This window comes from Bombus fervidus, chromosome 16 (assembly GCF_041682495.2).
Source record: "Bombus fervidus isolate BK054 chromosome 16, iyBomFerv1, whole genome shotgun sequence".
Classification (NCBI taxonomy): domain Eukaryota; kingdom Metazoa; phylum Arthropoda; class Insecta; order Hymenoptera; family Apidae; genus Bombus; species Bombus fervidus.
The window spans coordinates 111904-133503 of NC_091532.1; the positions used below are offsets into that span (position 1 = coordinate 111904).

The following is a 21600-nucleotide window of genomic DNA, read 5'->3' on the forward strand; positions in this document are numbered from 1 at the left end:
TTATATATACCAGAGCACTTGTTTACACCATTCGTGCCTAAGCTGAATTTGTCTTTTATGAACTCAACTGTGACATTTTATTTTGTCTTGAGGAACAATTTCGACTTGTTGGTGAAAGAATACGAAGAAGAATTCGAATACAGGGACGAAAACTGTGAACACTACGAGAAACAGAAATAATCATCAATTGTCAGCGCAAGTAAACTTGGACAACATTCGCCAAGATCCTCCGTTCCGCTCTTCTGTTTTTGAATTAATATAATTTCGAAATTTCGAAACGTTACTGTCAGCACGCTGCATCGTATACAGCCAAAAGGTATATATTAGTGTTTCGGTTATACATATATATGTATTTATCACATGAAACACAAAGAAACAAAATTGAAACAAAAACGAACTCTATCTGTCTATATCTAAGCAAATTCGCTCGTCAAGCTATTGCAACAACATATATGTACGTACATGTAAATACATTTAAATGTTGATATATATATATATATATATATCATAATTTAGTTCAAAAGTGAACTTTTTTTTAACAAAACTCCTTTCTATCTCGTTTCGCTGTTTTGTCCTGTAACTGCAATTTCAATATGTAGAAAACACATGTTATCTCAAATAACAATTTATTTTTGACGAGGTCATCGAAAACAAACGATGATAACAACACACTGTTAAGTTACTCGATATATCGAGAGGACACGTAAATTTTGTTCCATCCAGGCTACTAGGCTATCCGAAAAATTTCGATTTTATTTCCCGATTTCGACGAATATGACAAACGCAATGAGAATGCTCGAAGGAAATTGAAATTATTTGCTAAAAAGATTTTACAATCTTAACATGTAGATAGAGAAAATTCTTACGTTAAGATATCGCAGATAAACTATGATCGGTCGGTTTTACCATATAACAGATTAGATAAATTCTTTTTCCGATTCTTTTTCTTTTTTTTTTTTTTTTTTTTTTTCTTTTCATAACCATATAAGCTACGTATATATGTTGCGTCGAAACAATGTTTTATAGCTATAACAATTATATCTTTTTCCAGTTGAGAGATAAATATATGATCATTTATTTTATCTCTATTGTTTTTAGTCTCAATGAAAGAAAATATAATCATCCAATGACAAAATGATAGGAGATACACGCGGCGTGTACTTATATGAACATTGTGACGAGAGACATTTAGAGAAAGATCTTTAGTGCGTTGTTGAATAAGTTGGTTACAGTGCTGCCATACTGCTGTCATCATGCAATTTTCTCGTTGTGTGGCAATAACAGTTTGTTTGTTATTTAAGTAAGATTACAATTACCTTTAACTTTAAAGATAAGAATATAAAAACTATAAATAATTTGTATAATGTTGAATCGCATTCTCTTTCTAAAGTGCGTGCGTTAACTATACATATATATATATATATATGTACGTATGTATGTATATGTAATACCAAGTAGTACATATGTATATAGCCTGTCCAACGAGACATGGCAGTAGATGTAAACGCTTGCAGTCGCGATAATCAAAATTTTGTTTACGTTTACTGCTTCGTCTCGTTGGCGTCGAAGCAAGCTGTCAAGTACTCTAAAAACGTTCGCTGAATTCCTAAAGTTAAGAGTTGTGTTTTCGGATTCTACGCATTGAAAGCTATCAAATAGCTTTGCGTTGCAACGATAGTGTTGCGTGGCCGTTCAGGAATTTGAGGAATTTCAGACTGGATCGTTGCCCGTGGAGTACTAAAGTACTCTGCCACTGTTTATGAGTTTTGAATTAAACAAACTTGAATAATTAACGAATGATTTATAGAGAATGCAGAAAGAAACATAAACTTGAATGAATTAATCTTGAAACAAATAACTATATTTTAATAAACTAATTACAGATTGAGAAATTGATTTTCACGTTTTTAGAATAGCGTCCGAACGTCGGAATTAGCTTTACAATTTCGTTTTTTCTGTCTTCTTTCGGTCTATTTATGTCTTCGGTTTTTACGTAACGAACGCAATTTGTTTATAAACTAATAAGAACAATTGTTATTAATTAATATCAATAGCAATTTTTCCCATCGGAGCTTATCGTATGATAGAGTTGGCGGTTTATGTCTTGGCAATATTCTTTTCTGTGGTAATTTAGATAAATGTTCAAATCAGAGAATGATTAGAATTATCACTGATAGAAAACAAAAATGGCAATAATTTTATTTCCATTAAGACGAACTTTAGCCTGCGTGCGTGCATTATATAAATATAAATATAAATATTGCAATCGATGTTTCGTACAAGTAATTTCCGTACCGATTAGATCGATTATGGATTCGAATGGTGAACAATTAATATCTTGTACAAAATGGGGATCTGTCGATGGTCAAAGCATTGAGAAGTACACTTTAAAAAATAATGCGGGTCAGGAGGTGGACATCGTAACGTACGGTGCAACGATAACATCTATTAGAACTCCAGACAAAAATGGAAGAATAGCGGACATCGTTTTAGGTTTCGATAAAGTAGAAGGTATAGGACAATTTTTTGCCTTTGTATACTTATTTGATTCATTCGCGTGATGGATTTTATTGTCAATCTTTGATTTCAAATAATATACATACATATTTGTTCATTCTTTTCTTTTTCCTTTCGAGCAATTTCTTTTGTAGATTACTCGTCCACGGCTTATAAACCGTATTTTGGTGCGACGATAGGAAGAGTCGCGAACCGTATAAAAAATGGGGAATTCACATTGAACGGGAAAAAGTACCATTTAGCTAAGAATGCAGGACAAAATAGTCTTCACGGGGGCTTTAAAGGGTGGAGTTCAAAAATATGGAATGCCGCTATTCAGTGTAACCAGCTTGTACTTTCTTTGCTAAGCGAGGACGGTGACGAAGGTTATCCTGGAGATGCAATAGTTTCGGTCACTTTTCAATTAACCATCGATGGAGAGTTACGCATCGAGATGAAAGTTTTCGTCACCAAAGCTACTCCTATTAACTTGACTAATCATAGTTACTTCAATCTAGCTGGTCATGTTCGTAAATCAATCAGTTTAGAAATTTATCATGCTTTATGCCTTCGCTGACAAGATTTGTTTCTCTTCGTACATTCTGATTTTCATTGTAATTAGCTTTAATTGGATACATTTCAGGATGGTAACGCGAGCGAACTATACAAACATCGGTTTACTTTAAATGCGGATCATTGGACAGTCACCGACGCAGAAAGTATTCCTACTGGAGAAATACGATCGGTCCTCGGTACCGTGATGGACTTGAGAAACTCGACCATACTTGGAGATGTCATTGACAAAGTACCAGGTGGTGGATACGATTATAATTTTTGTTTAAGAGTAAACGATACCGCAAACGAAAGAAATCTTGTTGCCAAGGTTTTACATCCTACTTCTGGAAGATATTTACAAGTTTTTTCGAATCAGCCTGGAGTGCAATTTTATACAGCCAACTTTTTACCCGAACGCGAGACCCCGGGTATTAGGGGGAAAAACGGAACCACATACTTTAAACACGGTGCATTCTGTTTAGAAACACAAAATTATCCGGATGCAGTCAATCATGTAAGTGTGAAAATTAAGGTTTAAGGTTAAATGATATTTTTTAGTTATAAATGACTAAACAATGATAAACAAACTAAATCTCCATTGCAATATATCGTTTCAAGTTAATATCTTTGCTTTAATACTTACAGGAAAATTTTCCAAATAGCATACTTGAACCTGGACAACTTTATCGTCATACTGTTATATACAAGTTTGGAGTAGTAGCATAGAAAATACATACTTATTCTCTGTATATGATACAATTGTATTTTGACTATTACGTTCTAATAATTAGAATAAAAGTATGTTACGTATTACATTCTCTCCTAATACATACTTAAATTATATAAATAATTATACAGACAAGGAGGGTGGAAGATTAACTTCCAACGGAGAATGCCTTTTTTCATCAGACATAGAATTCATATTAGCTAATAATCTTTCTTCGCGTTGCTCTATTACTGGTGCGGTTGGAGGTGTATAACGATAGGATATAAACCCTTCTAAATAATATCCAACAGCAGCAATAGGGATACATAGCAATTTTTGAGTAAAGGAAAGTCTATTAATAAGAATCATCATCTGAAATAAAAACGCAAGTTGAATATACATTTTGCCATTCTTTTATATTTATAATTTATCTCGTTGGCTGTGATAATGAAATTTGTGATAATGATTTTAACGAAATGGTCATATCGATACACTGTGTCGATCATTGTATTTCGATATTTTGCTTTTACTTTTCTTACCTTTTACAGCTTCGAGAAAAGAGGTTATATTATACGTCCCTGCCTGACATATATCTACTTACTAAGTATCATACGAATAGGTACATGTATGTATATAAGTCGATCAACTTGACTTTGCGATATCGAACGTTTAACAACGTTTAAACAAACGTCTTTGTCGCACTTGCACAAATTGCTGTAAATGTTTACGTAAAATATTTACTTGTTATAACACTATGATAATGATGCTATCAGACGTGACGAGATTCTAAATTCTAACGTATGAAACTATAATTTTTTGTAAACTTTAAAGAGGACATATTATTATCATCGACGCGGGGAAGCGGCGTACACCGATACTCATTGATATGTTTTAACGATTAAACGAATAGAAAATGGTTAACAGTATGGGAAAACGGGAAAACAACGGGAATATGACAACATATGGATGCAAAATGTATGATTGTAGGTTAATAAGTAAGTATAAGCCAGTACGTACGCGCTTACGACGACGGAGACGATAGAGACACGGTCAATACGATGTAATAAATGATGATGTAATGAAACTGATCGTAGATTTTTCGTGTCGTCAGTGTACGTCAGTTATTTATTATTTAATATATTTAACATTTTTCATGGATTAAACTTCGATATTAACTGTGATATTAAAAAAAAATATAGTTATCAATCGCTAAAAATAAAAATTTGGTAGTTTTTCCATTTCATTTGTACTTATATATTGCACGAGATTATCCGTTTGCTTTCAATTATCGTTGAGTAAACATATCCCTTGTGATTACACGCGATAGTCTTTAAAACATAATTACGCACATATACATATATATGCATTGGTAGCTTTACGAGTCATTTATTTCTCTCTGTAATCTATTAAAAGTTTCAAAGTAAATTAATGAATCTGATTTGACATTTATGGAAAATATGTATGTTTTCATATAGAATAGATGTGTGCAATATTTACGCGCGGAATCTGTATCTTTTCAATACGTTTTACGGTTCCTTAATTTTCAATAAAATATGTCGTATTCGCTCAAACGATGCATCAGTGACAAGTTCTATGTAGTTTGGAAAACAAAACGCACACACTGTTTCTTTATTTTTAACAGAGTGCGAACTTTCAAAGTGAATGGTATAAGTGACTTATGATACTTTTCTATTATAGATTAGAGATACATTCAAATATACTAGATTATAGAGATACATCCAATGAGCTGTATTATGCGTATTTGTTTACATTCAAACGTACACTTTATCTTCAATTACAGATTCATTACCGATTTACACACAGTATATTCATCGTCGCTGGCACTTTTCTATTGTAAAGTTACGTACGTTCGCACAAAAAATTTTAGATGAGTTGAGAGATGAAGTTTGGAAACGCGAGTACACGAACAAATGTAGTATGACGATATACATATTCGTGCGTATACGTACACAGATTAATATGCGCTCGATAGACTCGCGTATCACTCCGTTCCTCATTTCGTCTACGATAATCCCGTAGTTTTTGCTCGCGCATACTGCACACTTGTTTTCATATTGCGAAATTATTCTCGTGACATTAACTTAAAGCTATCTCGTCGTATCTTTAACGTTATTTCGATCATTGCACAAAATAAATCCTAAACTATTTTGTACAAGTATAATATTTATAACTCTATGCGCAAATTTGGTTTCATTAATAGAATACTAAAGGATTCTACTTGACTAGTTTTATGCATCACTATGTTTGTTTCGATTGCGGATTTGTAAGTGTTTGGAAAAATCGCGTTATCGGGAAGTGCAAGACAAATACGCGTGATTATATATAATCTAACTATAACATTCTCTTCGAGTACTTATTTATTAATACAGTTTTTTCATCGCTTAAATCTTGATGACGAAAAATTTGTCAAACGATCGAAGAAGGCTTGCTTATATTGACAAGTGATAAATCGTGATCTCGTAATTGAATTCATCTATCTTTCGTGGCAGCCTTAATACAAGCAGTTAGCTAATACGTTACACATTCATAAAACGATAATTCGGACGAGATATACATTTGCTCGAGGATATAACTGTTATTTTATTTTAACGTTAACGATCCTTTCTTGCTATCTTTTATTAGTTGCGTAATGGTGGTTTTTCAAAGAGTACCGGTTACCTTCATAACTCGCGAAAATTCGTTTAAAACTACTATGTATTTAAAATAAATACGGTACAACAGTTAGCGTCATTTCGTATATCCAATATCGATTTTGACCATCTATATCGTGATCCATCGTACATTAGTTTTGTATGAAAACTATCACGGAAAGTTTTGTTCAATTAGTAAAAGTTATTTCCTACAATTTCCCCTTATATTCAAATTTCTCTGTTCACTAAATGCATAATCAATAAGAACAACGTCGTACAGTCTCCTCTTACATCGGTGAACAACTAAAATTTTGCAATACAATTTCCTATAAAGTGCAGATAATGAGTATTTTGTAGAAAGAATTTCGCGTAAAGCAGGGGTGCGTAAAAAATGGGAAGACGATTAGGACAAGGAAGGGAGAACAAGGAAGGAAGGGATACGAATAAGAGAACAGTGAATGGTAGCGAGTAGGAACGGTGGCGATGGCGATGGCGATGGCGATGGCGATAGCGACGGCGACGGCGGTGGCGGTGGCGACGGCGACGGCGGTGGCGCTGGTGGTGGTGGTGGCGACGTCGACGACGACGACGATGACGACGACGACTAGAGAAAAAGGAGAAGGAGATGTGCCTTTCTTTTTTTCTTCTTTCTTCTTCTTCTTCTTTTTTTTGTTTTCTTTTTCCTTTTCTTCTTTTTTTATTTCTTTTTTGTTTTTTTTTTGTTTTTTTTTTTGAAGGAATAATTTGTTTCGAACCGTAGTTGTGTCTTTGTTAACGTATATAACGTACCTGATAAATATTTAACGAACTTTATCCTGTCGTCACATACCTTTGTAGACTAGGAAGTACATTCTTTGAAGCACCACCAATTCATATGATTTTTTGCAACAGGGTCTTACAGTAGAATGAAATACACAACTGCATCTGCAATTTGATCTAAAAGAATTTCTAACTCATTTGACGCGGGGAACTCGAAACATTTCATAGCATTTCTTCGAGTCATATTCATTTCGCTTTAACGTTTAGCGTTTTAATCAAAATTGCTTTACCTAAGAAAGCAATGGTTTCTCACGTGATACGATTTCTTATGTTTTCCCTTCACGGAAAAATGAACAACTTTTATGCGACACTTTGAATCAAATCATCGTGAAATTAATATTACTTTCTTGCTTTCTCTCATACGGAAAGAAAGATTCCAGACATTCGAACGAGCAGATCGCAAGGTCTCTGCCGATCGTTGATACAAACAAATACTTGAATTCGCCTCTGCAGATATTGTATATCTCACCATTCTTTGCTGATTATTGTCCCATCTGATATAGGTCGAAATCTGCGACATCTGTAATTTAAATGAATTAACATTCGACAATTAACACGCATAGCCAAACTATGTTTATATATATATATATATACCACAGTCATATATAAATACCTAGCATTATTTTCTGCAATATGAGGAGGCAGAGATGTAGGAGGTGGTGGAGGTTGAGCATTCGGTGGACCACTATTATCAGAGTCATTGTCGCTATTCTCGTCGGTACGTTTAGCCGTCTCTCCTAAAAGATGCGAAGGTACTCCTCTAGGAGAAAACTTGGATAATACTTCAGAATGGGACCTGATTCTGCGTTGCGGTCTTTGAAATCGAAGATTTAATTGGCTGGCATCGGTCACATATTTTTCGCTTTGCCTTCGGCGACGTAACGCAGGTGTACATCCAGTTAAATTTTCATCTTCTGTCGAATTAGCCGACGTTAATGGTGAAAAGATCGATGGTTCATCGGGCAATGCCAAGCAGCGCCGCAATACCTCCACTGTCAAGCGTTTGCCCTTGACAGCTAAAATTTATTAATATTAGTATCGCTAAGAAGCTATAACCAATCCTAATCGTTATAAATTGCTGTCCAAAATACGAAAAATACAACTTTCCATTTCCTTCCCCTTCCCTTCCTCCTTCCAATTACTTAAGAATTGAAAACTTTTTGATTTAATAGTATATGTTCTTAGAATCTTCAATATATAATTTATCAATCAAACAACGGATGTGTGCACATACATGTATACGCATACACATGAGCGCATTGCAGACGTAATAAAAAAGAATAAGTAATAGTCGAAGGAAAGATGTACAATTTTCAAATGATAATAGTAGCGTGTGGCATCTCTGCGACATCTCTGTGGCATCTCTGTGACTGGGCACCTTTACAGGTAAAAGAAAAGCAAACGAAGAAAGTGGAACTAAACAACTTGAACTATAATTTTCCATACAAACGATTATAAATATTTTTCCTTATAATGTACTCTTTCTCGTTGTAATCTTTTTCAATTGATTCTTTGCCGAAGTTTTAATATATGTGTATGTGTTTAATATATATATATTAAAACTTCAGCATATATATATATATACACGTATATAGGTAGCTGAATACGCCAAATAGCTAACTCCTCATCGATTTCGATATCTCTTTTTTTTTAACATATTGTCAAGATCATTCTGAACAATTTCTTCATATATATGTAAATATAATGGGTGCTCTCGTTTTAGTTTTCAAGGTATGCACAAAATTATGTTTGGTATTATATTTGTATGTACTTTCTTTCTATATTTTATACAAAATTGTATATTAGATATTATAATTATTGCGTGTATATTCGTATATTGTGTCCCAATTATAATTGTGTTGCTGTAGCTACGCTATAATTGGTATTGTTACTGCTCGGTTGTACAACCGATAAGTGTATTTCATGGTGACCGGGTACGCTTGTAACAAATAAGTTCTGACAAATTTGCTGATGGAATACATGTAGTACTTATCCCTGGGAGACCGAGTATTTTCTCTTTTTTCTAACGTCATTGAATTTATATCACCCATTTATACCGCTCCACGCGGCTCGCCACCACTTCAATAGTCTAATCCTACCTATTCCTTTCCATTTGGAATTGTTACTGTGACTGGAATTCTTATTATTTCTTCCCATCGCTTGTATGTTGCTACGAAGATATTGAAAAAGGTGTCTATATGATATATTAAAAACCAGTTTTACGCGACGTATATAATACCAAACATACTTGCATGTATAACTCGAAATCTAAAACTGAGCATTCGTGATATTTATAGAATAAAGTTGTTCAGAACGATGACTGACAACATATTTCAAGGACATTGAAATCGATAAGCGAGTGGCTATCGGGTATTGTGCGTGACATTCGTGTGGAAGTTATATATCAACGATGGCTTTGTCGTTTTTAAGGAATTTTCACCCTGCAAACTTTATCAATTACAAAAACGATCAAACTCGCGAAGAACGTTAAACTCGTAAAACTTGTACAATCGAATCTGTACAGTATTAAAACATGTAACGCGTGTGAGTTCGGGAAGATAGGATCATAAAATTACAGTGTAAGCTAAAAAAAAAAAAAAAAGTCTTACTAACTAGCATCTTTTTCTCTGGCTGTAGCCGCAGGTGTAGACGATATTTCTACTTCATTTCCCATGATGCTTTTGGTATTTTGCGTATTCGTTTCTGGTGTTGATTCCGATAATGAACATCTCGGACTTTTAACAGGAATTGGAATTTTGCTGACAGTATTGTAAGTCCTATTAGAGATCTCCTTTTCTTTATCGTCCTTATATTCACGAAGTGGTACTACGTTCGGTATAGTGGTCGAGGCAGGGATAGTGCTGTTCTCCTTGTGTACGGTATCATCGATAGGCGCTCGATTTTCAACAGCATCGTCGTATATCGATGGTTCTTCCTTTTCCGGATTAGGATTATCTAGGATAGCCGGACTGTCTACCGTACCGTTTGTCATTTTTTCTATAAAATTGCATTAAATGAATGTAAAATCAAGAAGGTAATAGCGACATATGATATGATACGATAATAGCCACAACAAAAACAGCACTGCGATACTAACATAGTAATAAAGTCTTTAAAAACTTTCGAGATCGAGTAAAAATATAGTAAATTAAAGCGTTTCTATATTTACTTTGCAGTGGCTCTCTATCCGCGGTGGTTTGTACAACGGTTGCGCCACCTGTTGCATCAACTACTCTAATTTCTAGTCTTCCAGCCACTGCTTCCTCCTCTTCTTCGCCTCCAGGTGTGCTGGGTATTGTGTTCGGTGGTGAAAAAGCAACTGCTGGTACGCTCGCTCTTCGTGGTGGAGGGCTTTGTCTCGGTTCGTCGTAACGTGTAGCTATATTTCTCATGACATCAACCTCGTACAACAAATCATCGAATGCAGCTTGTTGAACCTGTTATTGGAAAACAATACGTAGCTCTATAAAACTTCAAATATGTATGATATATATATATATATATATAAAACGGTTACGGACCAACGGTGCTTCGAGGTACGTGCGAACATGCGGCGCCAACGCAGGAACGCTCCAAGCGCGAGGAAGCGCACTTTGAAGATCCGGATATTTCTCAATGCCAGCAATATTTAAGCACCTATGAGGAGCCGCAGGCTTCGTAGAATCTTCACTTATTCGTGAGAGGGCAGTTGGTATTATTGAATGTTGCGGTGCGATCGACGTGGTTGATTGAACCACTGTCGTTTTCGCATCGATAGATGCAGGTACCGAAGTTGCGATGGTCACAGCATCACTACCAACTGTCGACTGTATATTGAAATTTGATAAAATCAAATTAATTATTCGCAATAATACGTGTCAAAACAGACCGTGGAAACTTTTTATTTGTACGTAAAACTTGATAAAAAACTTGACTATCGAAATTGGATTCTGTAACGCAACTTACGATAACATGATCATTTTAAACAGTTACCTGCGGAACCATAATTGGCATGTTGGTCCCTTTATGCTCGGGACTCTGTAAATTCTCTCCTTTCCATTCGTTGTCAGTCTCTTCAGAATCGTCAAATTGTGATTTCCACTGAGAAGCGAGGGTCAGGCCACCACCGCCTTTAGTCACTTGTTGCAACGCCGATACATTGTCGTCATCTATTTGCGCGAACTGAGTTATGGAACAGTCCCTTATTGCGGCACGACTAGCTCTTGTTTGTTGACGTCCATCTGTTCTTCTTCGCGGTTCTCTTTTCAACGGTTCTCTTTGTTCCGTAACCTGTCAGGATATACATCCAGAAAGGAATAGACATAAATTAAAAACAAACAACCGTTTATATTGTTTGACTTTAGTAAATAGCTTTTACGATTTTATACACACGGGGCTCTGATTGCCAACGTATTTTGGATTGGTAACGTCGTAGGAACAATAAGAGGCATCGACTTCAGTTTGTACACGAGGACTGGGAGGTTCGCCAGGCGTTGCCTCCGGTGCAGATGTTACTCGTAATCGAGCAAATGTTGCGCCACTTGCGGATTTCCTTAATGGCGCTGCGGCATTAGCTCCAATTTTATTGCGAGGAACTTCCGAAGCAGAACGAGCGGATGCCATTAAAGCGTCTCCTTCGTTGTCTACCACGCCTGTTTGTGGTTCTGCTGCCATCGAAACTGCACGCCTCTTTTTAGGCGAATCTGTAGAAACGAAATGGTAAAGGTACACGCGAACAAACATGACGGTATCAAGCTAAGCACTCGCTTAAGATATTTTCTAATAAGTGAAATATTGTTTTGAAGGTAATAACCTTGAGCTTGTTGCCCAGCTTGTTGATGAGTGTTATCCATTGTAGGTATTGTGGCGTTACAATTTTTATCTCGGCCGTGATTGCTTATAGCTGATGTAAACGGCACCGAAGATCCTTCTACTCCACGTTGTTTATTTCTTCTACATATACTTTCATAATCCATTTGTGCCTGTAAAAGATATACCGAAATATATATCCGCCGTGATTTATACGCAGCTAGTAATGTCTAGTAAACGTCTCTATTTAATCTCTTTACGTCTAATTCCTTTCTGTTATCGGGTTCGACGTTTTCTTGATTATTCGTATCGACATTCGGCGTGGTTGGTGCTTGATTGATCGTAGTAGCTGTGGTCAGTACTGGAGGCATGGCGACCTGATAGTTGCTAGGTAGAGACCTGGTAGTCGGTAAACTTTCGTTCGATATATATGGCCTCTCCCAATCATAGGGATCAGTAGCTTTCACTCCTCTACGTTTCAAGCAACGTTCGAATAGACCTGCCAGCATCGCATAATCTGGTTTATCTGCGTATCCCAAACTCTAAAAAGGATATTCCATTAATTGCTCGATCACATGCATTAATTGGAAGACGATATAATATTATCATTATCTATTAAGTGTTATATATCACATGACCATATTGAATAAAAATAGCTGGTTTTTTGAAACATGTAAAAGAATATTAAGATCGCATACCTGAATATGTTCCAAAAAAACACGGAGATCCGCTGGAAGATGTTTTAAAAGTAAGCGATGATCGTACTTTTCTTTCATGAGACCCACCTAGACGAAGAAACGAAAGATGGATGAGGCGCGGAAGGGAGAAAGGGAAGGAAGGTGGGAGGGAGGGAAAAAGTCAGAGGCGGAGAGAGAGAGAGAGAGAGAAAAGGAAAAACGATACATTAAAGCTTAGGCGAGATCATTTTTTTATGGTGAAGAAGACGCGTGTCGGTCAATTAAACCAAGAATACTTATAACATTGGTATACCTGTTCTTTATCCTTTATTTTTCGCCATGGAAGTTGTCCATTAACAAACTCTACCAACATATAAAATAATGACCACAAATCGTCGTGTCTGCCCATTTCTTTGTTTTTGTGCGCATTCACCGATGCGTACCGGACGGTTCCCCTAAATCCTGCCGCGCTACGAGGTGGTCTAACTTCACCAGTACCCGTCGTAAATTGACGAGCCAAACCGAAGTCTAACATATAAACTAACTTCGATGTATGCGGAAGTCGTCCCATTGAAAAGTTTGACTGAAAAGATAACATTAATTATACAGAACGAGTTGCAACTTTTGCTATAGCGATTAATAACGAATACCATTTTCATGAAGCATCAATATCATCTTTTAATTAATGAACATGTATCTTATTTCGATTGAACATAAATTTTATAATAATAATAAATTTTGATATGATATAAATAAGTGCATGCGAACGGTAAAAGTGACTAACTGAAATTGGAAGAAAATATGCGTATGCGATGCCCATAGGTGATGTACATGATGATCATAAGTGTATATTGTACATTAATGGAAAAAGAACAAGGAAATCATTACATCGATACAAATTGGAAATTGGTTTCGAAAGATAATAGGGACAAGCGACAAGGAAGAAATAGCAAGTATCTTTTTGAAATTGAACGCTATTCTGATGATGTTGTACAAATTAAGATAAACTTACAGGTTTGATATCTCTATGAAGGAAGCCTACTTGATGTATGCTTTCAATTGCTTTGAGAATTTGAAGTCCTAAACGGAGAGTAGTAGATAATGAGAAAGCACCACGAGGCTGAGCACGTCGTAACTCGGCTAAATTTTTTCCTTGCAACTGCATTACAACATAATTGAATCGATCATTACGGCCACAACCTATAAACCTACACACATGTTCTCGGCCTGCAATAAGGAATGACAAGCATTCATTAATAAAGATAAAAGCGACATTTACCTTGGGTATTATATGTATATATGGTATACAAATTGTGCTTTTACGCTAATTTAGTAGTTCTATATAATTATAAGATTACAACATACCCTGAAGTTTTTTCAATACTGCTACTTCCATCTTAAGAACTTGCTTTGATTGACGTGCTGATTCAACTTTCAACGCAACTTGCTCTCTGGTCATCAAGTCTAGCCCTTCATAAATTTCACCAAACCCACCCCCTCCTATTCTCCTGACCTGCATAGAGAAGAAATTACTGGGTAAACTAAAATAGACAAGATACTTTGGGGATTGGTAGTTTGAGGAAGCGAAAGAAAAAGAAGGAGACTTAAAAAAGAAGATATAAATTGACTCACGACTTTCCAACGTTCTTTGACCACATGGCCAGGTTGCAGCAAATCCTCGCTCATCATAGTTATATTATTATTCTGATCCGTGCTTTCGTCGCCTACATTCCTTGGCTGCAATGTCGTAGAGTGATCGGGATGCCTAGAATGCGCAAGCGAACCCTATTACGAGATTCGTTAAAAATTAAAAAGAATATTCGCATGCTGGTGTAGGTCTTCGGTCTTGTATTAGCCTCTGGCCGATACGCGACAAGCGACGATGCGAGCAAGCAAGAATAGGTAGAAAGATGGAAGAAGAATCAAAGTGAATCGCGACGTAATGCAGTAAATGGAATACGAAACAGCTCGACCCGACGCAACGAACTTTACAGCTGTCAACGTGAGACAAACGACACACCCTGTACGAATGTGACAGGTTAGGTTTTTAACCTAAAGCGTATTACAGTACGATTGCAGTAGGAAATTGGTCGATACTGAGCGCCCTGTGTTAGGCAGCCATGATTACGCGCGAGCGAAGGGTGCATCGGGCATGAAGGGGGCGATCGTCTACTCTACCAATCGTTCAACCACGTTTAATCGTTCGACCCGTCACCTGGTGTCACGTTTGGTTCCTTCTGCTATCCTTGCCCCGAATCGCTTGCAAAATTTCTCTGTTCGCACCCGCAACAACGCAAATTTTCGCCAAAGAAATTTTTGTTCGAGCTTGTAATCAGTTCTAGCTTGGATTAACTATTATTACGAACAGAGCCGAACAAGGCCGAGCTTAGTGATTATAAACCAAGAGGGGAAGCGCAGCTAAGGAAAAGATATATAGCTTTGCTTCCTTCGTCCTAAAAAAAAAAAACTCTAGTCGCGTAGAACTTTTCATTGTACTATAGCATTATCATTTAGCTTTTCCTAAATTCAACGCGCACGATCCACCAACCAATCCAAATATGATTAGTACTTCATTTCCACTAACAATGTCGTTTGGTAATCGTTGATGACGTTTCTACACAATGCGAATTCTTCTCAGCCAGTGCTTTATGTTATTTCACGATCCCGCACGATTCCCGTTTCCATCTCTTTTCTTTCCCTCGTTTTCCCCCTTTTCCCCGATTCTTTCTACCACTACTTCCTCCCCTTCCTACTAGTTTCTGTCTTCACCTCACCCTTTCGTATTCCTCCTTCCTCTCCTTTCCTTCGCTCACCCTCCCACACTCTCACCCTACCACACCCCACCCTACCCCACCAATCCTTCCTAACTGTTTCTCTCACTCGAACGCGGTCCTTCGATCCTTCCTAATTTTATTTTCTCCGAATTTCTATTACACTGTTCTTTTTACTCTTACGATCACTTTTTTCACCACCGATCGAACATATCAAATACGTTCATCAATGCTCTAGTAGATATGCCCGTCAAACACCGATGGAACGGCCATTTTTCGATTTCGTACCACGGCATTCGTAATGCTTATAAACGCCGCAAGATAGCGACCTGAATGCTCGATCGATCTTCACCGTCCTATCTTTTCCCTCTATGATTTCAAACATTTCGCGATTCAATCATTAGTATTTCGGAATTAAACGTTCTAGGCCTCCCGTGCCGTACGCATTTCTCTCTCTTCTTTCTTTCTTTCCTTTTTTCTTCTTTCCTTTCATAAAAATTCACCGCGTATTTCACAGCGTTTCCTCTTCTATTCCATTCTATTTTTATTACTCTGTTACAAAACAGCGCCCGCCGCAAAAAGTTATTACCGTTAACATTTTCACGTATCCATCCATTGTTTTGCATGTTACGCTCCTTTACGTATGTAGATCGTCATAGATAATTGTTATTATACTTTATCTGTCTGCAGTTTTATTAATAGCTTCAATAATGGCTACACCATGACTATGCGCAAAAGTAAAGAATATTATAAAGAGTATTCATACTTGGAAGAAACTAATGAGAAGGAAACGATTCAAATCTGTAAGTACACCTTTTTCAGTAATTTCAAGTAATAGCTGTGTACGTACACGTATTACATAGTTATATATTTTATTACGTTCGACGTAATAATATAGGATACGCGCATTATCAATTGCAAATGATCTTTACTGATGATAGTCAAACTTTTTGATACTACCTTGAATAGTGTCGTGACGTATTCACCTGTTTGATTAATTTCTTTCATTGCCATTATAAGAATAAGACGGAGGATAACACGTTAAAATGTGTACACAATAGTAGATGATAAAGGCTTCTCCTTTTTATTTAAACAGGAATCAATGAATCCTCGTGTCTTGTACCACGATGCAAAATCGATTCAAGTACCTATCTACTTACATAGAAAACATATCGATCGCTGTATCGTATTTATATTCGTGTTCGTGGTACTTACGATTCTTTTGTGATTACTACTGTTATTATTTTACTATTTTTGTAGCATAAATCCTATATATTTTTTGTGAATGATTCTAATGAAACGAAAGCACTTTATGTTACGACCGTTCGCGGAGAGACGCGGTCGCGAGGAAAACGCGTCAGCGAGAGGCGTAAATTCTCGCTACGATTCGTATAATCGACGCCGCGAAGTAGTCGTTCCCCGTGTTTCGGTTAGGATAACAGGGGTGATTAATTGAAATTAACACTGTGTTAACAGGTTAATATGATGTATATATTCAACAATGGATTACACAATATTATGAGCGTCACAAGTATTTGATGATGAGTACAGCTTATGCGTTACAGAAAATGTGACCCGATTTGACGATATCTCTCGATGAGATAGTTAGACTTTACAAACGGATTGATTTACAGATAGAACCGTGGTAGACTTATTGACTGTTCGGACCACGAAAATGGACTCCCCGGTTACAGATTTCGAATGAGACTGATCGGTTAGAGTGTTCGATTGAGACTGATCCGTAAGAGATTTCGATTGAGACTGACTTCCTTAGACCGATTCTTTGTCTTTCGGGGAGACGACCCCCCATATGCTCGGATCACGCCATCGCACGCGCCGATGATCACGCAGGCCGACTTCTTCGTTTATAAAATAACGGTCCGAGATCGACGGTTCCAGAACTCGTTATTTGGTGATAAATATGCGCTCATCGATACAATGTATATTTTTCGTCGGGCAGATAAGAGGATGTATCTGCGACGCTGGAGGGCCGCGAGCGACGGTTGGAAATACGATCTCTAAAAAGCCTCGTGGCGTAACACTTTATGTATAAAAGATTTGGACCTATGAAAATATAATTTTAAGCGATACGAGCAGAGGATATTACAGATTGAGTATATTTTTTTAAAAACCGGAAGACGTTACAAACTTGTTACATATTAACTGTAAGTGTACATTTACACTTGCGTCGATCTTCGAGTATTTTCGAGCTTTCCAAAAAAGTATCCAAGTATTTTTCAAGTTTCCAGATAAGTATTTCTTCCGTTAACCATACCTATATATATATATGTATGTATGTATGTATGTATTTACTTACTTATGCGTGTGTATATCCCAATGTGAACGGTTCTAATGTCTACATATGTAAGTAATTGCTTCGAACTTGTCAACACCTCTTTTCGAAACAACTAATACAATTGTTGTTACTTCTCCTCCGGAAATACGTAAACGAAGGCAATGTTCAGCCATTGGGGCTAGGACTTTAGTTTCAAACAGATTCTGGTTCTCTTAGCTTTGCAGTTGTAAATTTGTAAGTGTTTGAGGATGAGATGGGAAAAAGAGATATCTTTATATCTATGAAAGTTTAGACACAAATTAAGTCAGCTAGTGACATTGATCGATGTAAGTAAATGACATGATATATAGTTGAGAGTTGGTCCAGATACCATACCTAACAACGGCATGGCCGAATCGCGTGCGTGCGAATTTATTGTTAGTCACGCAGAAGCCGTGCATTTCTCACATGTTCGTGAACGAATGTCATGCTCAAGGTAAGAATTGTTCTTTTATTCGGGTCGATTCTATTTATCGTTTAAAAAAAAAAAACAACACACACGTATATGTATGCAGAAGATAATAATCGTAAATAAAAAAGTTGAACGTCTTTTTTATAGAAAAATTAATTTAGAGTTAATAAGATGAACTATCGATTGCCGATTGTGAATAGGCGTTTCTATAAATTTAAATGATTTTAAGCTGTTTTATGAGTGCAAACGAACGATACAATTACTTTCATTTTAGAACTTTGCGATCTATGTTGACAAGAGAACAAATATTTCACTGGATGATTAAACTGTTCGCAAAGGTTCTTTGGATTTCGAATGAGATTTTAAATAGGAGGACACGCGATTGTTCTTTTGATCAGCGTTCGACCGTCTTTTCGCACATGTTTAATAAAAATCGAGTAATGAAATTTCGAAATGCTTAAATTACTAACTCCATTCGCCAGAGGGCATAATTTAAGTTTAAACGTCTATTTTTAAACGACCCCACTGTGTGTGTGTGCGTATGTGCGTGTGTGTGTGTGTGTGCACGCACGCGCGCGCGCGCGTGTGCATGTCGTGAAACGTAAAGTAGCATCTTTCTCCGCGCCAAGGTATTTTTCTAAGTAGCTTTGCTGCTTGTAAATTTTAGTCAGTGTCAATGTTAAGCATCTTTGTTGCGATCATTCATCTCTGCTTCTTTTTTCCATAGACATGTTTAAGTTACAAAAACTTGGAAGTTATACATATATTATGTATTACGTATATATTATATGGATACAATCGAACACGTTCGTGTATGTAATTTTTTAAAGTTCAAAATACGCAATTTGTCAGGCATTTCGGTAAAACTTACGTATTTATATAGAAAGGTAAAAACAAGTGGCGGGTTAGAGAACGCAAAGAAGATATAGAAACATATAGAAAAGAAACACAAGTTTCTTTCCTGGAAAGGAATAGAAAGGAAAAGAAGTTGAGTAGGAAGTCGAAATTTGAGGGTATATCTCAAAAGAGATAATCACATACCACTTCATAGTTTCAAGTAAAGACTAAGCACATAAAGATTGTGCCAAGTGGAAAGTTGGTTACACAAAGACGACGACGACGACGACGATGACGACGACGTCAAGTAGAATAATTACGATGACGTTTGCGTGTAGCGCACGGTGGTAACAACGATAACGGTAGCAAGGGCGATAGTAATAGTAGATCGATGCGTCGATCGATGCGAGATTCGGCACTAGAAACGAACGAACAATTCGATCGGTTCCTCGGATGGAATCGATATAAACGTAGCGCGATTTCTAGTGAATGGTTTCACGATCCTCCTCATCTAGGGCACGAATCAGCGAACGAATACAATTCGTCGCCGCGATCTAGATAACACCGTGAGTTCGTTTACGAACCGGTGGCCCAAGTTCTCTGACGACGAGCGAGTTAGAGCCAGAAAGCGAATCGTCGCGTTCCACTGGCATTGGACATTGGACACACACTGACACGAGACACGATCAGCGTGATGTTCCGTTTCTTCCATCGCCGCCTCCTTCCCTTCTCGATCTTCCCTGCCATCCAACCCGTTCACCCCGGTCCCCGTGCCCTACCTATATGTCCCCCCTCTGTAGTGGCCTACGAAACCGCACACCTTGAACCGAACCGATTGCGGACGCTACTGTTACATATGTATATGTACGTAAGTATATCCGATACCAGCTACACGCTTTCGGTACACATCTATCAAACTGTTTTTCTCTCTTCTTTCTTGCAAACATGTATCTATTCTAGTCTATTGTTCTATTGTTCACGTTTAATTAACAATTACATAATCTTCCATAATCTTCCAATGTTATTCTATATTCCATAATACATAATTGTATAATTACATATATAATATCTAATCGATTAATTGATTAATCAGTTTATGATATGTCCACTTATTAGTGATTTCATGTCAAATATGTATGTATTTGATATTTAATGGTCGACGATGATGAGAAATGCAAATTTTGTTTTTCGATAAGAAAAAAAAAAATCGATAAAGATTTAACTGATTTCAATAGAAATCCGATAATTCCGCGAATTACAGGCATACAATATATATATATATATATATATATATATACAGATTATTGGTTCGATATGTCGATCGATACTGTTAGTACTGCATATCTTACTATGGGATTACGCTACTGCGAAATGTATAACGATTACACAAATGTTTGCGTAAATATAATACATAATGCATGATAATACATGACGGTATTCCTACTTTTTTTTTCAGACGTTGTGCCGAATTAAATGATTTTAGCCGAGATTCTTTGTGAGAAAATATACACGGCTATATTTCGCGTATTTCGCCTTCGCATTTAGCAACGTTGTGTTATTTCGGTACAGCATCGGTTAGACATGCTCACACGAGATTCACACGATTCTTATATTCAACGAATATCAAAACCAATTTTTCTAGATAGTCGCCAACGATAACCGATTCACTTCATCGTCTTTCGTGTATAGAACAACTTTTAATTTTGTTTTCATCGAAATACGATCAATTACCGAAGTCGAAATCCCATAACCGGGATGAACGAAAGAACTACAAGAAAGAAGAAGATATTAATCCAGTGTATATATATACCGCACAACATATTATTATACACGCGCATACAAACACGTGTGCGAATGACGGAATGCTAATTTTCAGTTTCTCTACGTAATTTAATTATTCTATGTTATATCTTTTATATCAAGCAAATGAACTGGGCGCGACTATGCTACTATGCCAGAATCGAGAATAGCAACGGTTGAACGAAATACCGGAATACCAGACGTTGATTGAACACCGCTTATGGAACAAAAGTAGTTCTGTCCATGCTCGTATCAACGATAATATATCCAATCGTCGAGTCGATTAACCATTTTTATTGTTTCACTTATATACTTTAATAATGCATTCGTGTGATCATTGTAAATTATTTTTATATCTTCATTTCGTTAGTACAAAGTTGATTAAACTTCATATTTTCCATATTCTTTGACACTTTTCGTAAGTAATAATTCACACATCTCGCCTATTGTCAGATACATATAATATACATGTATACATATATATCCACATACGTATACATAAATAATATGCGAATGTTAATCTACCTTCCACGTATGTAGTATTAAACTCAGTATTATACTCGGTTAAAACTGAGTCACTGTTATCTTTTTCACATTTTACAACAATTGTTACAAAGATTATCGAGTGGTCTGAACTTACCGATAGCATATTAATCCAATTCATATTCGTTTAATTATAAGTTTAATACATATCATATAAGTAATTGTTATATATATGTATTAATACGATTTTTCGTATTTTGTTTCTTGTCG

General features: G+C 36.4%; 2 protein-coding genes across 6 annotated transcripts; one reads left to right on the forward strand and one right to left on the reverse strand.

Annotated features, from left to right (window-relative positions):
• Positions 1-24: 24 nt before the first annotated feature.
• Positions 25-3864, forward strand: LOC139995436 (galactose mutarotase). Of its 2 annotated transcripts, none has more exons than XM_072018901.1 (5): positions 25-316; positions 2303-2511; positions 2652-3022; positions 3140-3565; positions 3697-3864. In XM_072018901.1, exons 2-5 carry the CDS (start codon positions 2310-2312, stop codon positions 3775-3777), a joined length of 1080 nt encoding a protein of 359 aa, XP_071875002.1. In that variant the 5' UTR covers positions 25-316; positions 2303-2309; the 3' UTR covers positions 3778-3864. The 2 variants fall into 2 exon arrangements, with proteins under 2 accessions (XP_071875002.1, XP_071875001.1); XM_072018900.1 differs by lacking the exon at positions 25-316 and adding an exon at positions 1052-1300.
• A 1618-nt stretch (positions 3865-5482) lies between these two features.
• Positions 5483-19736, reverse strand: Asator (tau-tubulin kinase asator). 4 transcript variants are annotated; one of them, XM_072018875.1, is made up of 15 exons: positions 19252-19736; positions 14325-14457; positions 14058-14205; positions 13705-13919; positions 13006-13275; positions 12714-12800; positions 12276-12557; positions 12020-12188; positions 11599-11909; positions 11200-11496; positions 10749-11033; positions 10397-10664; positions 9841-10224; positions 7841-8243; positions 5483-7747 (listed from the first exon to the last, which is right to left on the reverse strand). In XM_072018875.1, the coding sequence occupies exons 1-15, from the start codon at positions 19257-19259 to the stop codon at positions 7693-7695; spliced, it is 3315 nt and encodes a 1104-aa protein (XP_071874976.1). In that variant the 5' UTR covers positions 19260-19736; the 3' UTR covers positions 5483-7692. The 4 variants fall into 4 exon arrangements, with proteins under 4 accessions (XP_071874976.1, XP_071874979.1, XP_071874977.1 ...); XM_072018878.1 differs by lacking the exon at positions 19252-19736 and adding an exon at positions 15467-16213; XM_072018876.1 differs by lacking the exon at positions 19252-19736 and adding an exon at positions 15277-15445.
• Between the last annotated feature and the right edge of the window lie 1864 nt (positions 19737-21600).

Excerpts from the sequence above, each read along its gene's own strand:
- Asator (XM_072018875.1), bottom strand. Across the intron at positions 13,920-14,057 it reads AGTATTGAAAAAACTTCAGG|GCCGAGAACATGTGTGTAGG; the intron begins GTATGTTGTAAT and ends TCCTTATTGCAG. Across the intron at positions 12,558-12,713 it reads TTTTTTTGGAACATATTCAG|AGTTTGGGATACGCAGATAA; the intron begins GTATGCGATCTT and ends TATCCTTTTTAG.
- LOC139995436 (XM_072018900.1), top strand. The coding sequence starts at position 1,254 with ATGCAATTTTCTCGTTGTGTGGCAATAACAGTTTGTTTGTTATTTAA. Across the intron at positions 3,023-3,139 it reads ACTTCAATCTAGCTGGTCAT|GATGGTAACGCGAGCGAACT; the intron begins GTTCGTAAATCA and ends GATACATTTCAG. Across the intron at positions 3,566-3,696 it reads ATCCGGATGCAGTCAATCAT|GAAAATTTTCCAAATAGCAT; the intron begins GTAAGTGTGAAA and ends TAATACTTACAG.